The sequence below is a fragment of the Stereum hirsutum genome (assembly GCF_000264905.1).
Source record: "Stereum hirsutum FP-91666 SS1 unplaced genomic scaffold STEHIscaffold_1, whole genome shotgun sequence".
In the NCBI taxonomy this organism is placed as follows: domain Eukaryota; kingdom Fungi; phylum Basidiomycota; class Agaricomycetes; order Russulales; family Stereaceae; genus Stereum; species Stereum hirsutum.
The window spans coordinates 1,031,252-1,052,895 of NW_006763131.1; the positions used below are offsets into that span (position 1 = coordinate 1,031,252).

Here is a 21,644-nt window from a genome sequence, read left to right on the forward strand (position 1 = left end):
GATCACGATCTTCCGGCTCACCGTGGCGACTAGAAGAAGGCGAGGAACAGAGCGTTATCAACGCGCAATATTATGGATAGTGGTGATAAAGTTGCTTACTTGAGACGTGGGGGCTTGATGAGCGTTGTGTCCACGTAACCGCCCCGTGTGCTCGCGGCGACTGTTTTGGAAGATTCTGAGCCTCTCGGCGAGGACAAAGCTATGAACAATAACTCACCTCCTTTGAAGAACGTGCGGATATCATCGGGGAGTTGGAACTCTGTCGGAGTGCTATTTAGAACGTGTTGGACCAAAGGAGCCATGAAGAAATTCAGTGGCGGTTTCGGCGGCGGATGCTACGACGAGAGCGGTCAGGGCAGACGAAATCGACGCTATCGAGCTGTCGTTCTCACCTGGCGAAGCTTGCAAGAAGGACAGTACCATCGATTTTCACCCTCTGGGACATCGGACACATTCATTGATGGGTCGAGGCAGATGAGATGATAAGCTCGAGGGCAGCCATCACAGTAGACCAAAGAGCCCAGAGACCGACACGCAGAGCAATGGTCCTCGTTGCGCTTCAAAACGGGCCCATTATCACGACCTAAGCACTCTTGAAGCCGGGAGGATACTCATATGCGTAAAGGAAGGCTCCGACAACTGTTGCAACGTCACCGTCATCGGCTACTCCTTGATCCTCACGGCTGCCTTTTCCTTTCCCTTCCCCTTGTCCTTTCTTGAGAGAATAGGACCGTCAGAGTCCTGCGCGAGGACGTGATCGCCATCGGGAAGCTCCAAAGGAGCCACTCCGTCACCGCTGGCGACAGTGGCCGCACGAAGATACGCAACGTCTAACTTGCATGGACTCGGACTGCATAGTTGGGATGCGCGAGAAGGGTTACCAAAGGTTCAGTAAGTGCAATCTAGAGTTAACATGTAAATACAGTCCCATATAGCGACATGTGAGGTACCTTACTTGTACGGGTGGTGGTGGTACTAGAGAGCAGATCAAAGGCCAGGTTTAATACGAAAGATAGGTGAGATCGGAGGGCTACCTAAGTTTACATTTCACGAAACGGGAGCGTGATGCTGCGTGAAGTAGCCAGGAGTGGATATATAGTGGTGTGGATATACACCGGAGACTGTACCGGTAAGTCAATCAGACGTCAATGGTAAGTACAACGCACGAGTAATAAGTAGGAACTTTTGTCTAACCTTCGTCACCGCCGAGCGAATAATACCCAGCGTAAGCCTTCGTACACTGATGCCCAATCCAGCTTTTCTCGCTTCTTCTTCCTCCTTCGCCTTACCTCTGGCTTGATTGCTCTCCTCGCCACCTCAGTTGTCTCATCGTCTGACGCAGTCACAGGAGCGAGCTCGTACGGGACATCTAACGTTCCCATCAGCATGCCTCCAGCCGCCTAAGGAATGCAACTATGCACTAACTCCGGGACTCCGCTGTACTTTCTGTCTTCGTCGATGCTGACAAATCCAGCTCGCGCTCCTTCTTCTGCCTCAAATTCCTCTCCATCTCTTCAAAGGCATCGACGCTGACAGTCTTCTGCGTGGGGATGACTGGCTTAGTCTTCTTGGACTTCGTTCGTATGTGTTCGGGCCACTCGTGCTCGGGTACGTTCATGGCGGCCAATGAGGTGCGTAGGGTTTGAACGGCTTCCCGATATTGAGTCAGGGATTCATCGTACAGGTCGTAGACACATACGGCACAACCAGACATGCAACATTCTACAGTTTGATGCGCGAATGAATGATGAGAATGACCATTTATAGATGGTGTTTATAATACTGGACGCACGCACCATCCGATTCAGGTGGTCTTGGCTCCTTAGGGATTACGAGCCCTCTGAATGTGTCACCCAGAGCAGCACCCTGCACAGGCGTCGGGGATGTTAAGTCATCAGTCTGCGCATGTTCGTGATCATGGGCCATAGCCTCTGTCCTGTCCATCTTCCCTCGAAGGCTCTTCTCCAAGCGTTTGTATCGGTCAGAGAGATTTTGACCTCCTCGAAATGGGTGCTTGTGGTGTGCCATGGAAGTCGATGGCAGAGATCTCTCTGACGTGGAGGCATATCGAACATGATGCGAAGTGTTAGCTGCTTGTCTGAGAGAGGAGGCGAGGGTAGAGGTGGTGGCGAGCGGCAGCCTGAGCATGGTTCGCGACAAAAGCGTCCGCCACAGCGACGTCACTCTGCTTGCGGGAACTGCCGGATCAAGCGCCATCGTGCCGGGAATGAAGGAACAAGCCGCCAAAAGTCCGGTTGACAGGAATGGCCTCGAGATTTCGAGCCTGCAACCACACCTTTCTAACAGACTCGGGACTGACCATTCCTTTTTCCTTTTTCAACCTAGGATGCGCTATCGTGGCCGCTTCTGCGAGGCACCCTACCTGAGCCCCCCGTATGCGCATATCGCTCTAAAATGCGCCCCGACAATTCAAAGGCGGGATATCTTATCACGAGCCTGACCCACATCGGACCTTGTGTGAGATATCAATATGCGTCTGTTCGTTCTAACGCCCGGCATCGTCGAGTACAAGAGCAATTGCTCTGTTTGCTAGCCTAAGCATTTCTCTCCCGTACTGCTCTACTACGCACCTCAGCCAACATGGGTACTCTATTCTCGCGCTTGAAGCTCGCCCTCATCGAACTCTCCACTCTCGAACGCGATTTCCGCACTATTCAAGAGCGGCTCTTGCAGCCCAACTGGCTTCCGCCTTCGACATCTCTTCCATCGTACTGGATGGACCCTCCGTCTTCCATTGCGACTGTCCAGCCGGCGAGACTGCGAGAAACTGCAGACGTTGTGATCATTGGGTCTGGGATCACAGGGACGGCTGTAGCGCGAACGTTACTGGACTACACAGATGATAGCGAGAAGGTAGGGGAGAACGAGAAGAAGAGCAAGGTGAACGTGGTAATGTTAGAAGCAAGGGAGACTTGCTCTGGGGCTACGGGTCGGTACGTTGGCTATAACCTTATATACTTCTCTCCTACAGACCTTCGTTCTTCGCTAACGCTTACAATTCTTGTATCTCCTTGTAGTAACGGCGGTCATGTGAATCCTCCAGTAAATTCGTTTCACCCATTTTCTGCTGAAGACTCACTCTAACAAGTCTTTAAGCTCTTCCACGACTATCCTTCTCTCAAACAGACATATGGCCTCTCTGCCGCCCAGCAAATCATACGATTCCGTCTCTCGCACCTGCCACACCTCCATTCTGTCGCTGATACCGAGAATGCACTCGAGTACTCGCAGATCCGGACCGTAGAAGGCATCGATGTATATTATGAGAAGGAAGAGTTCGAGAAGGCGAAAGAGATGTTTATAGAGTGGAAGTCAGATATGCCTCAGGAATCGAAGGATTCGTTCGTGGTCGAAGGAGAGGAAGCGAGGAAGGTGCGGCTTATCCTTTGAAACTCCCCTTCTCCGCGTCGAGGGAACGAGCCCACGACGAGCTCACCATTGTTTAAATATCCTCACCCTCGGCCGTTATATCCGTTTCAGCCTTTACCACGTACTGACCGGTCATGTCTAGAAGTTCGGCGTGGCAGAATCTGCGGTGGGCTGCATAATTAGCCCTGCCGGAGCAGGGCATCCCTACCGGCTCGTCACCTCCGTTCTCTCCAACCTGCTTAAACGCTACCCTGACAAGTACGCCCCTCCTCAATTCTATCCCCTGACAAGACTCAATCCGGCTTCTAGCTCACCCCGTATTTATTAGCTTCCAGCTTTCGACTCGTACTCCTTGCACCTCCATCACCGCACCCTCGTCTCCTTCATCGCTCTATACCGTCCATACCCCTCGCGGTACGATCACAACACCGCACATTATCCACTGCACGAATGGCTACATCCCACACCTCATCGCACCTCTTCGCACGAAAATCGTCCCCGTTCGGGGGCTCATGACCGCCCAACGGCCCGGTCAATCTCTGAACGTCAAACTGAACGCTCTAGCCTCAGCTGCAGCGTTAGTTTCAGACTTAGACTCGGATCTGATCCTCGCCTCTCGCGCCCACGTCTTCCACACCGGCGTAATGGGCTACGACTACCTCACCCAACTCCCCGCACGCCCGTCCTCATCTGACGGAAGAGAAGGAAGCGGCGGCGAGCTCATGTTCGGCGGAGGAGCCATCGACGCCTACCGTGTCCGCCTCGATGAGGTGGGCAATATCGACGATGGTGGGTATGACAAAGGTGTGGCGGCGCATGTTGGCGGCGCCTTGCCGGAGCATTTCGGAAGGGGAAATTGGGGAGCGGAGGCAGCCTCTCCGTTAGCGGATGGTGGTGAATCAGACGATGGTGAATCGGGGACGGGACGGAGTCCGTGGGGAGAGGGGAGGGTCAAGGCCCTGTGGACGGGTGTACTAGGGATCAGTATGGATGGGCAGCCCTGGGTCGGACGATTACCCCCCAAGGTGTCAGGGAGGCCCGAGCGCAACGCATCTCTTACTTCGACATTACCTGCGTCCGATCGAACTTCAGAGGATTCCTCGCGTTCACTATCCGCAAAGGAGACAGCTAACTTTCGGACATCTTCACGTCCACTCAGCGCTCCGCCTGGCGAATGGATTTCCGCTGGCTATAGCGGCGAAGGTATGGTGCATGCCTGGCGTTGCGGCGAGGCCGTAGCGTACATGGTACTCGGAGCAGACGCAGAAAATACGATGAAGGTGGAGGAATGGTTACCGGATTGCTTCAGGGTCACGGAGGCGAGGTGGAAGAAGGCAAGTTTGGAGAAGTTCGCGTCGGGGCTTTGATGCGCAGTGCGCGTACTTACCGACCCGAGCTTGAAGAAAGTTGCGGCAGGGATTGAGGGTGCGGATGCTGATTTGTCTTCTGATGGTTGATGGGTATTTAGGATTGAGATAGCCAAAGAAGGGATGGTATTTTTAGGAGTGATATGATACTGCATGTTGCAGGCTGTTGTATACACCGACTGTATGTACTAGTGCAGCATCCTCCGAGTCGCGCGAAAGAGCGGATAAATCGCGACAATAGCGAACAACGAAGAATGACGAGCAGTGAATTGATCCGGAAGCCGGGTTGCAGCTATCTATTAGGAACGAGAGGGAACACACGGGCGTGGGATGAAGCGAGTGGGAAGCGCTGGCTAGCGCGAAATGGGTCGGGTCGAGGAAGCTACCTGGGGAAACACACACGGTCAGCTCTGGAGAAGTTTCGAATCGGCCAAGGCGTGGCGTACGGGCTGCCAGCAGATAGTGGGTTGTGCGGCACATGAGAGCTGCTGGACGAGTGCGTGAAATAGGAACGGTGAAACGCGTGATATCGGTTGTTAAAGGCTGGAGAGTGGAGCAGTTGGAGAGAAGGAAGCGAGCGGGAAGAGATCGCCGGTTTAACGATAGGATAAGCGTTAAATAATTAAATAGCTGCGGTGGCCTCGATATCCCGAGTTTGCGCATGTTTGGACGTCCATCAATCCCTCGTCGTTGCGTCCGGCACTGAACGCTCCCCAATCAACCCAGTCGTGCTCGTCCCCGTCCCCTCCGTCGTCGACACCCTCGCCTCCACCGTCGCCCACAACGACGGCAGCAGCTTCAGTCTGCTTTCTCCTCCATTCTTTTTCTCTCTTTCTGCTCTTTCCTCGGTGAGCACCGTCCCTCTCCCACTTGCCACCGGATGATCTGACAGCTGGGCTCTCTCTCTTGACTCCACCCGGTCGTCGTGGTCGTCGTTGTCGTCGCCGTCGCCGTCGTGCCCGGCAGTCCTTTTGTCGTGTCTTCGGTTCGCTCTCTTTCTCCTCGCTAGTCCATGGCCGTTCTCGCTCCTCAAGATTGGCACCCTCCTAGAGATCACCAAATGGATGCGCCCGCCCAAAACAGTGTTAACCCGTCCGCCAACCGCCCCCGCTCCTCGCCTGCCAACGATCCCTCCCAAGCGCCCTCCCCGGTCACGTCCAACCACCCTTCTCAGCCGTATCCTTATCCCGTGCAGCAGCCACAAGCAGGATGGAATGCTCAGGCACAGCCCTTCTACCCCGCTTTCTACCAAAATACGCACCAGCAAGCATACCCCATCCATCCCGCACACGCTGCCCAACAAGGCCCAATTCCCCAGCAAGGCCCCTACTTCGACCCGAACGCCCAGTTTGCTCAATGGGCCTACCAGCAGATGATGTTCAACGCGCAGCAGCAGGCCCACCAACAACAGCTCTCCCACGTCCCCCAGAACAACTCTCCTCACTCTCAGCGAGGTAGGGCCACAAACCCTGGTTCCAACGACTACTTCGCCCAGTCCCAGATCCCCCCTGGCTTCAACAACTTCCCAAGCGGCACTCCGCCGCCACCGCACCCCAGCCAACAGCAGCAAGGCCAATATCGTCTCAGCCCCGGCCAGCAGCAGCAGCAACAACAGCAACAGGGGCAGTCTCAGTACGACGGTTTCCACCCCTACCGCCGACCCAACCGCACTGGCTCGCAACACACAGAAGCACCGTCGCCCTCCAACCCTCCACAAGACTGGCGACCACCCCAGGGCAATTTCCAACCACCATATGCTCGTCCTGATGCGAACGGATCCTCCACCTCGGTCAACTCTTCTGCGAGCCAGCGGCAGAGAACCAACAGTCTTCAGGGTTCTACGAGCAGCGGCGGTCGCAACACCCCTCCCCACCATAGCAACGCAGGCTCGACGGGCAGCGCTCGCAGCCGCAACGGTCCTCCCGCCCCTGCGCACACCGCTGGCGGTAGCAGTCAAGGGAGAGGTAACGGCTCCTCCAGCCCCGCCACAGGAACACCTCCCGCCCGGCTCCACACTCGCAATGCCTCATCATCGTCCACAGCTTCCAGTACCACTGGCCCCTCCCGCTCTTCGGCGGCGGCTGGTACCCCATCGTCATCCGGATCGTCGGTGCCGCTTCCGCGCCCTGTTAGGCCGTCGCCGTTATCGCAGACTAGCAGCATGTCCATGGCTGACAAACGGCGATCTCGTGACGATACTGACTTGGCTGGTATGATGGAGTCCGCACCATCCGCTCAGCTACCTCACAAGGGTCTCAAGAGCAGGTTGAGGCGCGCACTCTCACTCAGCGCTGCCCAAGCGATCTCGGAGGAGGACGATGACGAGGCTTCGCCGCCCAAGGGAAGTGCCTCCCGGATGAACGGCAAGGAACCAGCGACCGCTGCTGCTCCTGGTCCTAGCTCTTCGACGGAATCACCGCTGCAATCCAATGCTGTCCTTGACCCTGGGGATGCTGCTTCGACAGCGACACGCAAGACGAAGAAGCGTAGGGCCCTCTTCAACTCACGCATCAATGCTTCCACAGATAACATCTCGCTCTCGTCTACCATGTCCTCTGCCTCGGTCGTCATCCGCAAGCTGGGCTCAATCGGGAAACTTGCCCGTCGTAACTCGCTCGCTGGTATCACATCCGTCTTCAAGGGTAGCAAGAAGGAGAAAGAGGAAGCCGAAGCTAGCGATGACAAGAAGGGTAAGAAGAAGAAGAAGGGCGAAAAGGGCGAGGCGGCTGAGGCCAGCGTCTCCTATCTTACCGCCGAGCCAGATCGGGTGAGCACTGAGTGGGCACCAGAGTTGAATGGTCTCAGTCCGGCCGCAAAGCTTGCTCGACAACATACTCTGAAGTCCAATGCCGAGGCCGCTGCCAGAGCGAAACAACAGGAAGAAGCTGCGGCTGCAGCTGCAGCCGCCGCTGCCGCTCACGCAAACGGAGAACCTGTGCCAGCGACTTGGGAGAAAAACACAGCTACCCGGCAAGGCGAATCATCAGGAAGAGGCGGTGCGTATCAAGTCAACGAGGAGGGTATGCGAGTCATCGTGGAGGATGACGATTCGGCATCGGATGGCGAGAGCAATCATCAACACGATTTTTCCGGCACTATCGAGGGATGGGAGGAGGATGATTGGGATCGCGGTGAGGATGAAGAGGATATGACAATCCGTCAAAGTCTCGAGCGTGCCAGCATCGGTGAAGGTGAAGAGATGGAGCCATGGGCTGTTGACGCTCGTCGTAGCATAGAAAGGGCGAGGACGCCTGCCAGAGGTATTCTCAAAAGTAAGCGTTCTCTTCTAGCTCATCGGCATCGTTGTCCTTACCGTTATTCCTCCGCAGATGCCGACAAGTATGATCAGCGTGTGTTCATGGACGCCAACCGTCAGCGCTCTAATTCCTATAACTCCCCCGTCACTCAGCACTCAGAGTTGGGCCCTCTAGCTCGTATCCCGTCGCCAGATCCAGATCACATCGACGGTCTTCACCGACATGGTTCACATTCGTCAAATCACTCGACTTCCGGCAACGGTACCACGCCGACGTTCCAGCTTCCTCCCTTTTCGTTCGACAATGAAGGAGGAACCGAGTCGCCACAGGCAATGTCGGACGCAGAGGACGATGCGAGGCCACACCCGGAGAAGACCTTGTTCAACCATCCGAACCTCAACTCATCCGCACCCGTCCTGTCAAGCATGCTCACACCGCCCTCGACTTTGCCCCGGTCGGCGACCACACCCTCGAAGCGATTGACATTTGCAAACAACCTCCATGTCTACGACACTTTCCCGGCCACCGTATACGATCGACGAAGCGAACCAGCGACATGGAGTCGACTTACCCCTGCCTTGGCTCAGCGTATCAAGGAAGAACTCAATTCGTACAAGATGGAGGAGATGGAAGTACATGCCTCCAGTCGGATTCAGTACGTGCCTTTTTTGTTCTATGCATCGAACTTCTGCTGATCATTCATGTCTCGTAGCACACAATTCTTTGTTTAAGATTTCATTGTCTTTCTGCCTGCTTTTCCTCAATATGTTATCACTTTCTCATTCAGTATCTTTTATGTTCTGCGCTATTCCTTGGTTATCCGTCGTTCACGCTCACGACTTGTCTTCTCCATATATATCTTGTGGGTACATCGCTCGCTCGCACAATACTCCCCTTCCCCCATCCTTGACATCCATACCTCGCTCACGGCGCACAAATGTCTACCCTGCGTCTTCAGGCACTCTGGTCTTCCATTGTCGATGTTCTTTTGTTACGGTCCGGTCTTGTCGCGTTCACCTTCGACGTCTATACGCTTACAAGCAGATATCCTTCATTGATCTCCTCATGTCCGTCGGTCTCCTCCCTCTATCATCCCAAGCACAAGCGTATACCCTTCAATTGTAATACTAATGACGCTGCACGTCTGGTCCAAATCCTCATCCGCTCCCTATCAGCATCGACTCACAGCCCACGCCGCACAATTCAACCTTGGTCATTCTTTTGTTTTTGTTATTTCTCGCCAATTCAAATGTTCCCCACCCCTCATTCACCTCTTCTGTTTCCTCTCATTCCCTCCTCTCCCTTGACATCGGACTTCCCCTTTCCTTCCCCGTTCGTTTACTACGTTAGTGAGCCGCCGCATTGCCGCGGCTTGCATGGACCTTAGACCTTCGCTTGAACTTGACGGCGGCGGTCGTCTTCGTTTGTCCAAACTTCGCACGAGATCGCTGCATTGACACATTTTGGACTCGACTTGACCTTGACCTGGCTCGGTATCTGATCTGACTGCTGACGGAAATCATTCATCCATCCATTATTCATCCCCTTTGTGTGTGTCTCTATATTCATCACAGTCGTGTGTTCTCTCCTGTCGCGTTGACTGCCCACCTGTTTGTTGGTCGTACCCTACGCTCCTTGACTGGCTGTCTCAGATCCAATTCATCTCTGATTCTCTCTCTCTTGGCTCTGGGTACCCGTCTGTTGACAGTCTGTGTGCATACCATGTGGTTTTGTATGCGTTTCATGGTCGTCGACCGTTCATGAGAGGAAGGCAGAGGGGAAACGAAACAGTCGGTTCCGAGTCTTCGTCCGTGCAAACAAAGTCTTTCATGGCAGCATTCCATCACTACTTGTTTTCCATCGTCCCTGTCTGCCTTTTTTGTCATACCCCTGCCTGCCATTCACCGTCGAAAATTTACTCTGTACGAAATTATTTCACACTCGTTCTATTTTTTCTCTCCATCTCTCTTAGCATATATTTTAGATCACCTAATTCCATCCATCCATCCTAATAGGCATCTGTATGACTTCGTACCTAAACACCTCCATTCAATCTTCCCTTCTCTCTAATCCCCCTCGGGCGCGTATTGCCTGGCATCAATGCATGTATTTTCGGACATCATCTTACAGTAATCTGCTACCCTTATTTGATCATCTCCCCTCTCCTTCGTCCTTGCTGATCCGCTACCTGAGATCAAATCCCACTCCTTTTCTATGAGTTTCCCGTCTCCAAGTAGTACAGAGGTGTACGCCACAATGCCGGTGGACTCACGGTGGCGCAAGAACGTACCCGATCGAGTTTTCCGCCATTGAGACTCACACGCCACTGGTGAACGCTCTTCCCTCATCGTCCAAAACTACTTGTACCGTCGCGTAATTATCGTACAGGGAATATGTACATTTGTCAGAAATGGCTGACAGACTGATTTCGAGCCTCATGCAGAATCGTTCTCTGTGTCTTTCTCCGCCGTCAGCTTGACCAACGCGACAGCCTTCTCGTCTCTTGGTGTGACGGAGCATTGGAATGGCAGTGGAACGCTGAACCAGGCCGCATGTTAATAAAATCTGCCCATCGAGGCTCTACGTCCTGACGTACCTGAGCATCCCAGAATCAACGGTGAATTCAGCTTTGACAGGAATTTCGATCCCTGCCTCGTCTTTCATGGGTACGATATTGAACATAGAAAGAACGGAGGCCACTGTGATGAACGTTATACTTGAAGCTAGGAAGCGGCCGGGACAAATTCTGTGATCATTACCACAGATTAGCGGTCGGAATGGCTATAAAACACTGTCGAAGATTGACTATGATTTGACTGACCTTCTACCAAAGCCAAATGCAACGGTCAGGTCGGGGTCTTCTTTGAGCTGGCCAGAGGGCGTAAGGAATCGTTCCGGATTGAAGGACTCTGGGTCCGGATATTTCGTGGGGTCATGCAGCATTGCCCTTGAGACTGTATCAGGGTCATTTGGTTTTTAGAGCAAGTAGCACCAAATCGTCAGCAGCATACCAGGCATTCACAATAATCATGGAGCCTGTAGGGACAACGTCAAACATCGACGTTGGCATGTGAGTATCAGACACACGGACCTTTCGGAATGAAGTAGCCTTCATACACGTCATCCACGGTCGTTGCATGCGGTATACCTATATCGTTTCAATGATGGAGTGCCATCATGTCGAGAAAACAATGTATCTCACCGAGGGGGGAAGATGGTCTCCATCGTATGAGTTCCATGCAAAGCGCCTCGATATATGGTAGAGAATCTCGGTCCTGGAATCCTGGCAACCTTTCGCGGCCGACGACAGAATCAAGTTGGGCTTGTGCACGACGCTGAATTTCAGGATATATTGTTTGGACAAGGATGAAGGTGGCGAGAAGCGTTCCGGTCTATACACAGGTGGTTTGCTCAGCGAACGCGTACCATACCTAATGCCGAACATGAGCCCGTGAAAGTACTGACGGTATCAACGGCAGCTGAATATGAACGCATCAGCTCTTGCTGTAGTGAATGAAAGGGAGCAGAAAATTGTACCAGTGCACACCTTCATAAAGCGTTCCGGCAACATTCATAATGCTGATCTGCTCATCCTCTGACAGTATATCCATGTCGCCATGCGTCAATAAGTTATCTCTAGTAAGTGATGGCTTGGCGGTTCCGTTCCTCTGAGAGTATCTCATGTAAGTGCATAGGTTCGCCCCCGGATATTGTGACGTTACACGTAGGCGACGCACTATTTCCTCCTTGACGAGATCGAAGGGTTCGTTTCGGATCTCTTGCCCAAGCTGTCTGCACCGTGCAGTGTCCCGAGCTCTACCCATGCCCGGGAACCATGTCGGGAGGAACTTCACTGCCCGCGATCAACATGCGGTTCAGTAAGACACCACCATGACACCAGACCTATTACCGGGGTAGATGAGAACATACAAGACGGGGATAAGTTCACGAGACTAGCGCTCGGCCCAATAGACGCAATAATGACACTGTTCAAAGCTCGACTCTTGGCCAGATACGGATCGTCCATTCTCGTGATATTGTACCCATAGGCCACGGATAAGATGATTCCTGTCAACATGCTTCGCAGCCCGAATTATTGTCAGGTCTACTCCCATATGCGTATAAGACTTTCCGACTCACAAGTCAATATGATGGACAAATTTATCCGGAGTGTGTAAGAAGGCCCTAAGCATCTCATGCACTCTATATGTCTGTGTAGAATGATATGCTGTCAGGGCACTTGGTCGTAGACCGTGGTCCGCAATGCGACGTTCGAGGCGGTGGATTTCATCATTGGGCTTCATGACGACGTTCCAGTTATCGACTTCCATCCTTTCGTCCCTTCTTCAGTATACCAGATAGTCATAAAATCTGTCTTGAAACGCTCACAGGTGTATTAATGGGATGGTAGGTCGATTTGACCAGGTTTGTCCACGTTTATCGAGCAGTTCTTTGGCAATCCGAATAGAATTGATCACCACGACGGTTTGCCCTGGAACGTTGAAAGACATTATGTCGCCTAGAGAGAGTTAAATGGCCCCATGCGGTGGATATATAGCTCAAGAAGAGAACTGACCATACTTATCCCCCAAGGCTTTGTATTTCACCCAAGCCAGGGACCTTGGAATGTCGAGGATATTCCCCAAGATGGGCCATCCCTGAGGGCCAGGAGGAGACGGCAGCTTTTTCTTCCGAGAGGATATAAAGGCTTTGAGAAAGTAGAAAGAAATTAGAACAACAGCACAGTCGAGTGGGGTGAGCAAGCCAGAGAGCATGGTGCGTAGTAGGATACGGCCTCAATCAGGAGTGGGTACCGTTGCGCCGACTCCGTTGTAACATCAAGGAGGGTCAGCTATACATATACATTTTCCACACCCACACAACACGCCCTGTGACTGACTGTAAACGCCATAGCCTGACCTCGAGTAAAATACTACGGATGACGATAGCTGAGCGTGGAGGCCGAAGATCCGAGAAACTATGACGATGCACGCCTACGTAGTAAGTGATTCTGTGAATAATGCGCTACGGAAAACCAACGATTTTTAGTAGACTCTCTAAGGGAGCTGCGGACCAGCAACTTTAAATCACTGGTATAGGCGTCTGAACGAACGGCCCGAAGAAAACAGGAACCGGACTCAAAGATCGACGAAGACAGCCGTTTCTCCTCATTATAGTCCAAGAGGCAGACACAGGGTGCGACGAAGACAGTCGTCTTTTTCAAAGCTTCAACTATAAGCAGAGTGTGGTTGTACCTGGTTGTACAAAGTAGGTCAGCTCGAGCCTCGGACACGCGATTTCGCCACGGCGTTAGGCCTTCCGACGCCACACAGCAGCACACAGCGCCACACGGACTCGAGAAGGGTGACCAGAGCGTGCCAGTGGCCGGCTTGTGCTTATCCAAACGGTCTTCCGATTCTTTCTCCTCGCTATAGATAAGAATCTCAGAGAGGATGTCCACAAACCTCTCTCCCGCTCTGCCATCATGGCCTTCGACCTATACACGGTTCAAATACCATTTTATGGCGTCCTTTTCCTAGTCGGCCAATATGTGATCTACCCAGCATTCTTCGCCCGGCTCTCCTCTATCCCTCCTGCCCATCCACTGGCCGCTTTCACCCCTCTCTGGATTCTTTGGATCCGTTATATCGGTCGTGAGAATCGGACCATACAAGCCGCGCATGCGGCACACGGCCCTGTGGTCCGTCTTGCCCCCTCAGAGATCTCCGTGAACTCCGTCGAAGGAGGCATTCGTACAGTGTACGGTGCAGGATTCGGGAAGCACGAGTGGTATCTGATCTTCCGTAACTTTGGGTGCGTTTGTACTATGGTATCCGTGTATTGCACGTTATTGAAACGAGAGCAGTGTCAGTAATGCATTCTCGACGTTGGAGTCCAAAGCTCATTCACTCGCCAAACGACGGATCACTCATGTATACTCCAAATCATATCTTCTAACCCCCGAATCAGGCTTCTCACACAACTCGCACACTATCATCCACGACCGTCTCCTTCCTATTCTTTCTCGAGCTGCCAGTACACAAGAATCAGTGAATATCCTAGAAATCTTTTTCTCGACTGCGATGGATTTCATCACTGGATATCAATTTGGCCTACCATCTTCTTCAAACTTCCTCCAGAATCTAGAGGAGAGGAGGCACTGGCTTTACATTTACCACTGTCGGAAACCATACGGCTTTTGGGGCCTTCACGTTTCCCGCCTGCAAGGGATGCTCAAACGAGTAGGAATCCGTGTCGTTCCTGATTTTGTAGCGGATGCAAACCAAGGGATGGAAGATTACGTGCTTGCGATGGTAAAGAGAGCAGAGGAAAGAGTAGAAGGTGGGTTCGTTGGAGACGATAGTAGCGAAGCTATGGTTTATCGCTCCATAAGACGGACTATGGAGAAGGAGGATGAGAAGCGGGTTACAGGCGATGTTCCGAACGCCGATGGGCGGCGGCTCGAGATTGCAAGCGAACTAATGGATGAGCTAGGTTGGCCCGTACTCATCACTTCACCAATGTATTATTGACAGAGTTCATCATCCGCACATCCAGCTGCTGGTCATGAAACGGCCGCCATAGCGCTGACCTTCCTTACATATCGTCTGTGCATGAATTCTGCTGTACAGTCTCGTCTTTACGCCGAGCTTGCCTCCGCACCGCGCACTTCCGACTCCACCTCCTTTGACTTGAAGGCTCTTGACGACCTCCCCTTCCTAAACGCCTGCATCCTCGAGACACTCCGCACCAATGCCCCGATCCCCGGACCACAGCCCCGTACTCCACTCACACCTAGTCATATCAACCTCGGAAATCGAACTATTGTTATCCCACCTGGAACGAGAGTTAGTGCTCAGGCATATAGCTTGCACCGCAACCCCGATGTGTTTCCTAACCCGGAGTGCTGGATTCCGGAACGGTGGCTTGTCGATAAGAATGCAGATATCGTCGAAGAGGAAGAGAGGCTGAAGGAGATGCACCGGTGGTTCTGGGCATTCGGAAGTGGGGGGAGAATGTGTTTCGGTAGTAACTTTGCTTTGCTCGGTGCGTAGTCACTGACACTTATTTTTTCTGTATCTTTGCGTGCGTGCGCGCTTCGAAATTCAGTACTAATGGAGACTACAGAGATGAAGATGCTCGTTGCTACTATATGGAGTCATTTCAGAACCGAGCTCCCTAATGCACACGATAAAGGGAGCACATTTGGTCTAGAGCAGGAAGACGGGTACACTGTTGGGCCTGTGGGGGGAAAGCTTGAGGTGCAGTTCGTGAAGCTCTGATACACTGGATAAGCTAGCTCGCGATGCCATGGGTGTATACGATCGTGCCAATGTACCCTTGCATCATATTTCTCCATCGTGTTCAAGTTTACATCGCGCCTTTCATTATCAGGGTCAGCTTCCACTGGCAAAGGACAGGACACAAACGTCGAAGCAGCCATGAGGAAGGCGGAAAGCCTTTCAGTGTTTCGGAACCATCCCCCGGTATTTGTACAGTACTTATTCTTTGTGCCTTCTGGATGCAATGTCGAGCGATACACGACGAACTGTCAAACAGGCAGAAACCTTTGTAGAAGTTGTTTGGTTTTATTGAATTCGGAAGCTGCCGCCCTGTTGCCGACGACACTCGGCGCTTAGCTTTCTTTCTCCGACTCGGAAATCGCCATACCTGTAGTGACCAGTTGGTGACCTTCATCAGCAAAATCGCTCAGATTTTATAATCGGGTTATATAAGGACATAATGTGAATGCAAACAGAAAGACCAGTCACAACCGATAGAAATTGGATGTAAATGGAAACATGCCGATCTCATTGATTTTATCTGGAATGCAACCCGGATGCAACCAGAGTAGAACCATATGAAACCTACTGCAACCTCGAGCCCCCTGCTAGGCTTTCGTTCGGTCAAAACTTTTCCTCGGTGCTTCTGTCGTCGGCTCTCTCGGGTAGCCCCTCCGCTTCCGCCGATCCTCCCGGTCTTCCGGCTTTCTTATCGTATTTCTTATCTTCGAGTTTGCTCATACCGGGAATCGAACTCACGACCTATCACATTATCTTATTCATTTGGTACATATACAGGCGAGGACTACTACGACTACACTAAGAGACTTTCCGTGTTATGGGCGTGCTTGCTACATGAGCCATAGCGTACACCCAACGGGCTAGCACCCCTCTCTATTTCGACTTCTTTGCTCCTCAATTTTGTGCTACAACATACATCACCTGTATCTTGACAAGGTAAATCATGAAAATGTGCTGTCATACTACACCTGGGCCTAGTACACAACTGCTATGATCCCAACCCGACTGCAACCCCTATGTAACCAAAGGAAATCAATGCAACCAATCGCGTGAAGTCACAACCAGATATAACTTTGCATAACCATTTCATCGGGTTACAAACTCCGCATCCGATTGCAACTCTCCGGGCATTTTGCTGATGTTCCTTCCTTCCTTCATCTTCGACAAGCGCCCTGTCTAGAAAACGGTCTTTTCCCGTTACTTTCTCACCAATCAATGGTTGGCATTGTTGAAGGGTATATTGTCCCTGCGCAACGTGAGTGTCGATATTTTTCTTACAGGTATGATCGGAGTTCTTATAAAAATTGCGGGCCACTGATCAGTCTACCTCTTTTGTTCACAGAATATGCTTTGTTGGAACAGAACAGGGTAACAATACAGTCTGTCAAACGTGTCACGTATAGCTACGGCCCTACTGAGGGCCATAAGGTATTTCCAAGTACGGTGATGTATCTTCCTGTGACTGCTCACACTGGACTGTCTTGCAGCTCGATGTCTATACGCCCCCTGCCTCCTCCGAATCAGCGTCGGCTCCGTCATCGAAGCCGCCCATACTCTTGTTTTTCCATGGCGGTAGCTTCATGCACGGCGCACGCATCCATCCGCACCAAGACCTTATTCACGCTAACCTAGGAGCCTTCTTCGCTCTGAAAGGTATCCTCACAGTCATCGTCGACTACCGACTCGTTCCTTCCGTGTCCTTTCCCGGAGGCTCTGAAGACGTACATGACGCCCTGACCTGGGTTTTTCATCATCTGAACGATGTCGGCGACATCGACCGCATATTTCTTCTGGGCCACTCTGCGGGCGGCGTACATGTCGCCGGATGTCTGCTCAGTCCTTCTATCTACACTCGCACCGTCCCCATTCGTGGAGTCATTCTCCTTGGTGTTCCTTACGAGATACCGTTCGCCAACAAGACTGCCGCTGGTCTTTGGGAGGCCGCGAAAGTCTACTACGGAGGTGCGAAGAAGGTGGCATCTAATCAACCTATGGGAGTGCTCCGTCGAGCGGATAACGAGTGGATTGGGGCATTACCACATTTGCGCAACATGGCGGCGGCTAGAGAGCCACGGTATATATCTAGTGCTATCAGGACGTTCGGGCAACTATACGCCAGCAAAGGTGGCATTGTGCATACCAGTGTAATGGACGGACATGATCATCTTAGTCCGATATTCTCTCTTTGTTCAGGCCAAGGAGAAGAGTGGGGAACAGATATTGCAGAATGGATACGGGATGTAATGTGGTGATATCATCTGGCAGCACAGATCCAGATCGCTTCGCTTTCGATTTTGGCAGACTCTGACGTTCGAACGACGTTGACAGAATCGAAACATGGTGGCTTACACACAGCATAGTACTACTGACATACCTACTGATTCATACACAAGGATATCGTACAACCGCGGAACTTCCCCTGCAATTTACCTTCGTCGATATTACTGCTTGTTTAGATCGGAATGAATCGCAAGTCGAGCCTGCCCGCTACAGGCCCCGCCACATCGCCGCCGTCCTCCTGCTCCATTCCAGCTGCTATCTCGCTCGCATCCTTGATGTTAGCAAGCTCACTGCTAAAAGCGCTCCAGATCGTTGCGACAATGATCTTCATCTCTGATGAATTCGTTTAGCACATCGAGGTGGCGTTGAGTCTAGATTTAGAGTGACGAACCAAGCAAAGCAAAATGATTTCCAAAACACATTCTTCCGCCACTTCCGAAAGCCCAGAACCACCGGTGCATCTCCTTCAACCTCTCTTCCTCTTCGTGGATGTCCGCATTCTCATCGACAAGCCATCGGTCGGGATACCACTTCTCCGGGTCAGGAAACACATCGGGGTTACGGTGTAAGCTGTACGCTTGTGCGCTCACCCTCACACCAGGTGGTAGGAGGACCATGGGTCCATCGACTCCAAGACTAATATAGCACGATGAGCCGGCCATAGGAGTGCGAGGTTGAGATCCCGCAGTAGGTGGGTAGCGGCGGAGAGTTTCAAGAACACATGCGTCGAGGAGCGAAAGCGCATCAATAGTTTTGATGTCGATGTTCTCCGATAGAGGAATGGAGGAGAGTTCGGACTGAAGGCGAGACTGGAGGTCAGGATAAATTGAGAGGTTGTAGGCGAGGTAGATGAGTGTTATGGCTGGTGCGTCGTGGCCAGCAACTGAAAATAGAACGTTAAGATACTACTTCCCATACTCGAAAGTCTATACGCACAAGTGTCATCAAACATCTCAGCTGCTATCTCCTTTCTCCTCTCAGCATTTGTCCTGGTGTGAGCGGAGCCTCGCTTCGCCTCCTGCTTTTCAATTGCCCTTCTCATCTGACGATATACTTCTCCGTCACCTTCATAGTCCCAAGCGACCTCACTCTCGAACCTCGCCTCTGCCTTCTCTACCATGCCAAGGATTCTGTCCTCGATCCCGCGATTTCCGTCTACCACAGAGCGAGGTACGACATGGACGCCGACCTTGGCTAGCGTATTCTGCACGCGAGGGGCCTCATGCCCCCAAAAAGCGTATGGCCTCCGAGCGACGTAAAGAGGCGACCAACTCTTTCGCTCTTGTTCGTTCTCTAGAAAGTTCGTCGAGCATGACAATCCAAACTCATACGCCGTGATAAGATCCATGCAAATCGCGATAAAGATCTCGGCCACATCAACTGCATTGCGACCGCGAGCGGCAGAGCGAAGGGCAGGCATCAGGCGCTCGTGCAGGACGACACGCGCTATGTGGGAGAAACCTGAGCCGGGACTCAAGATATGGGCCTTGGAGTAGACGTTGGAAACTCGACGTCTGAGGGCCGAGTGCGGTTTAGGCTCCAACGTTGAGAAAGCGTTGTTGACACTGCGGACGATTCCTTTGTCAGTGAATCTGCCTTCTACAGCTGAGAGGCAGACGAGGGTCATTGCAATACTTGCCCATAAGCGCGGAATGCGGAATACCAATTCGTTTTTTCAAATCCGACGCCGTAAATCACCCGAATGCCGCCATCGACCAGATTGACGGAGACCTCTGAAGGGGAGAGACGCACAACGGGACCATGAGCAACATGAGCTGCATGCACAGACCTGTTTACGCGACGAGTGAAGCGTATCCAAAGTATCCAAAGCGGCGTAAATGATGCGACGAAATTAGCTGCAGGAATGACGGAAAGCGTAGATGAAGAGCGGAGACGGATGAAATAGAGGGCAAGGGACAAGAGCCAGAGGAGGGCGAGAAATGAAACCAAATCGACAGATCCGTACAGTTGCTCTACTCGGAGGGTCATCGCGATCGGGAACAGGGGTACGCGTGCGAACTTCGTGACGTAAACGCGAGGTGAACACACAGTGGTCAACAAACGTCCACATTCAGTATTTATTCCTTTGTTCGATCCCGGCAGCTCACTATCTTCCGCAAATACGTCCCCTGTCCGATGGCTTCTATGAAATATCTTGGAGAGGTGGACTTCTCTCTCCATAATCTCTTGAGCAGGAAACAGGTCCCCGGAAATTCAAGCTGATTTTTTCACAAATTACTGAACAAAAAATACGACACAAAAGGCAAGTATGCCCTGTCACTCGAACGTGAGGTACGGTGAACATGTACAAGATTGTATTAGAGGTCCGACCTCTCACGCCACTCGACGAGTAAGATCGAAAAACACATTACCCGTACAAGAGACCGCTGATTTGCAGTGCCGACAGTGCCATCCCGCGTCAGAGGTTCTTTGAGCAGTTCGCGTTCCTTTGTCCTGCAAGGGTTTCTGTATCGGGATTCTTGGCCTAAAGCGCCCCATGCCTCATATAAAAGATTCTCTTGTTGCCGACCTGCTGCCCCAATCCCCTTCTCTTCCCCTCAACTTCTCCATCTATCCATCATTGGCATGAGCTACAACTATTCTTACATCCCTGCGCCTGCGATGCAGGAGAGCTCCTATGCTGGGCCCTCAGGCCACGAGTCCCTAGAGGAAACCGACTATAATTTGCCTCGCTATGTATGTTTGCAGCATCTAACCTGACCTCTATGTATCATCCAACTTTTCTAACTCATCGGGTTTATATGCACTGCCCTTCTTCTAACGCTGATGTATACCAACTGCCGTCAAACTATCACCTCGGCCAGGGGCTCCAACCTGCCATCGACAACAACGCGACGAGCTTCGTCCCTCCCTTTCAGAACTTGGGCCATGAGCCCTACGTCTCCAGGACGCTTTCCCTGCCGATGAATATGGCTACGAACGAGTATGCTCCAGCAGCACGCATGCATACCGTGTCCATGGCAGAAGACCCCTGGGCGCCGGTAGTAGATCCCCCGACGCACCCGTTCGATGATGCCTATAAGGCATTCTCTTCATACGCCAGTTAGTCACCGCCACACTCGTTGTAAGTATAGTCTCTCAAGTCCTCAGGCTAATTAGCGTTTCTGTTTCCAGGCAATACTGGCGTAAACATAGAGCAGCCTGCTCCCCTGGGCGCCGCCACCCTCTATCAATTGTCCAACCGGCCCCTCAGCCCCTTGAGCCGCCCCGCCTGTCTCTGCCTCCCCACTCAGCTGTACCATCACGCGTCGGTGGCGGCCTCGCCAGTTGCTTCAAGCTCATCATCGCACGAGACCGCCACGTTCTCCGACGGCACATCGGACTCCGACCATTGGCAATCCACCTTTCCAGATAACGATGAGGGCTCCAACCATCCCTCTCTTCCCTTCCCGTTGTACAACGATGTGCGCCAGAACGCCGCCGTACAATATCCCACCAACGTCCTCGAGTACTTTGAGGCCCTTGTAGCTCAAGAGCCCCCGTCGGCTTGCAGTCCGTTCACTGCCCCGCATGTGGCGGCCGGCCCCAGTCAGACCAGCGTCGGAGCTCCTCAGGTCCCACAGCCGGCTTCCCGACCTCCAACTTTCCCTCCAGAGGAGCCCGTTCTCGGCCCGCATGACCCCCTACTCGTCCTGGAGGACGGCATGGTTCAGTGCAACCTCCATGGTTGCGCACGCAAATGCCAAAATAAAAGCGATCTCAGGCGGCATCGCTCAGCGCTGTTTCACGTTCCTCACCAATTCCTGTGTGGACGGGGCTGCGGGACCTTGTTCACGAGGGATGATTCGGCGAAAAGGCACTTCGATAACGAGACTTGTCTCAAACCTACTTTCAAAAGACCCACGTCCAAAGGAATCAACAAACGCACTACTCGTGGAGGGAACGGTAGAGTAAAGAAGAAAGGTATCAGCGACACTGAGGGCCTGAATACCTACTTCCGGTCATGAGCACCCAGTTAGTCCTTCTATTTGTTCGAGACTCGTATTACTCTGGCTTGACATCACCTTTGACGTTAGATGGCGACA

At 52.4% G+C, this 21,644-nt stretch overlaps 8 protein-coding genes across 8 annotated transcripts; 5 read left to right on the forward strand and 3 right to left on the reverse strand.

The window, feature by feature from the left end:
- Positions 1-1,033: 1,033 nt before the first annotated feature.
- On the reverse strand, positions 1,034-2,133 carry STEHIDRAFT_117107 (uncharacterized protein). Its single transcript, XM_007298530.1, has 2 exons — positions 1,797-2,133; positions 1,034-1,722 (listed from the first exon to the last, which is right to left on the reverse strand). Exons 1-2 carry the CDS (start codon positions 2,026-2,028, stop codon positions 1,421-1,423), a joined length of 534 nt encoding a protein of 177 aa, XP_007298592.1. The 5' UTR covers positions 2,029-2,133; the 3' UTR covers positions 1,034-1,420.
- A 218-nt stretch (positions 2,134-2,351) lies between these two features.
- On the forward strand, positions 2,352-4,978 carry STEHIDRAFT_143482 (FAD dependent oxidoreductase). Its single transcript, XM_007298531.1, has 5 exons — positions 2,352-2,954; positions 3,039-3,063; positions 3,118-3,393; positions 3,533-3,648; positions 3,719-4,978. Exons 1-5 carry the CDS (start codon positions 2,602-2,604, stop codon positions 4,755-4,757), a joined length of 1,809 nt encoding a protein of 602 aa, XP_007298593.1. The 5' UTR covers positions 2,352-2,601; the 3' UTR covers positions 4,758-4,978.
- A 791-nt stretch (positions 4,979-5,769) lies between these two features.
- On the forward strand, positions 5,770-8,745 carry STEHIDRAFT_151354 (uncharacterized protein; the record flags this gene model as incomplete). Its single annotated transcript, XM_007298532.1, has 3 exons — positions 5,770-8,029; positions 8,087-8,669; positions 8,727-8,745. The coding sequence occupies 3 exons, from the start codon at positions 5,770-5,772 to the stop codon at positions 8,743-8,745; spliced, it is 2,862 nt and encodes a 953-aa protein (XP_007298594.1).
- A 1,704-nt stretch (positions 8,746-10,449) lies between these two features.
- STEHIDRAFT_136059 (cytochrome P450) lies at positions 10,450-12,828 on the reverse strand (the record flags this gene model as incomplete). The annotated part of the gene is made up of 13 exons (XM_007298533.1): positions 12,591-12,828; positions 12,404-12,533; positions 12,155-12,346; positions 11,945-12,093; positions 11,752-11,867; positions 11,562-11,682; positions 11,441-11,493; positions 11,217-11,406; positions 11,106-11,162; positions 11,026-11,050; positions 10,836-10,961; positions 10,611-10,760; positions 10,450-10,552 (listed from the first exon to the last, which is right to left on the reverse strand). Exons 1-13 carry the CDS (start codon positions 12,787-12,789, stop codon positions 10,450-10,452), a joined length of 1,611 nt encoding a protein of 536 aa, XP_007298595.1. The 5' UTR covers positions 12,790-12,828.
- A 671-nt stretch (positions 12,829-13,499) lies between these two features.
- STEHIDRAFT_136060 (cytochrome P450 monooxygenase) lies at positions 13,500-15,297 on the forward strand (the record flags this gene model as incomplete). The annotated part of the gene is made up of 4 exons (XM_007298534.1): positions 13,500-13,828; positions 13,881-14,509; positions 14,573-15,061; positions 15,125-15,297. The coding sequence occupies 4 exons, from the start codon at positions 13,500-13,502 to the stop codon at positions 15,295-15,297; spliced, it is 1,620 nt and encodes a 539-aa protein (XP_007298596.1).
- Positions 15,298-16,533: 1,236 nt separating this feature from the next.
- Positions 16,534-17,570, forward strand: STEHIDRAFT_143486 (alpha/beta-hydrolase; the record flags this gene model as incomplete). Its single annotated transcript, XM_007298535.1, has 3 exons — positions 16,534-16,573; positions 16,661-16,746; positions 16,806-17,570. The coding sequence occupies 3 exons, from the start codon at positions 16,534-16,536 to the stop codon at positions 17,568-17,570; spliced, it is 891 nt and encodes a 296-aa protein (XP_007298597.1).
- Positions 17,571-17,770: 200 nt separating this feature from the next.
- STEHIDRAFT_46245 (cytochrome P450) lies at positions 17,771-19,587 on the reverse strand (the record flags this gene model as incomplete). Its single annotated transcript, XM_007297915.1, has 4 exons — positions 17,771-17,931; positions 17,990-18,481; positions 18,535-19,135; positions 19,234-19,587. The coding sequence occupies 4 exons, from the start codon at positions 19,585-19,587 to the stop codon at positions 17,771-17,773; spliced, it is 1,608 nt and encodes a 535-aa protein (XP_007297977.1).
- Positions 19,588-20,184: 597 nt separating this feature from the next.
- On the forward strand, positions 20,185-21,566 carry STEHIDRAFT_151359 (uncharacterized protein; the record flags this gene model as incomplete). Its single annotated transcript, XM_007298536.1, has 3 exons — positions 20,185-20,295; positions 20,424-20,661; positions 20,734-21,566. The coding sequence occupies 3 exons, from the start codon at positions 20,185-20,187 to the stop codon at positions 21,564-21,566; spliced, it is 1,182 nt and encodes a 393-aa protein (XP_007298598.1).
- Positions 21,567-21,644: the final 78 nt, after the last annotated feature.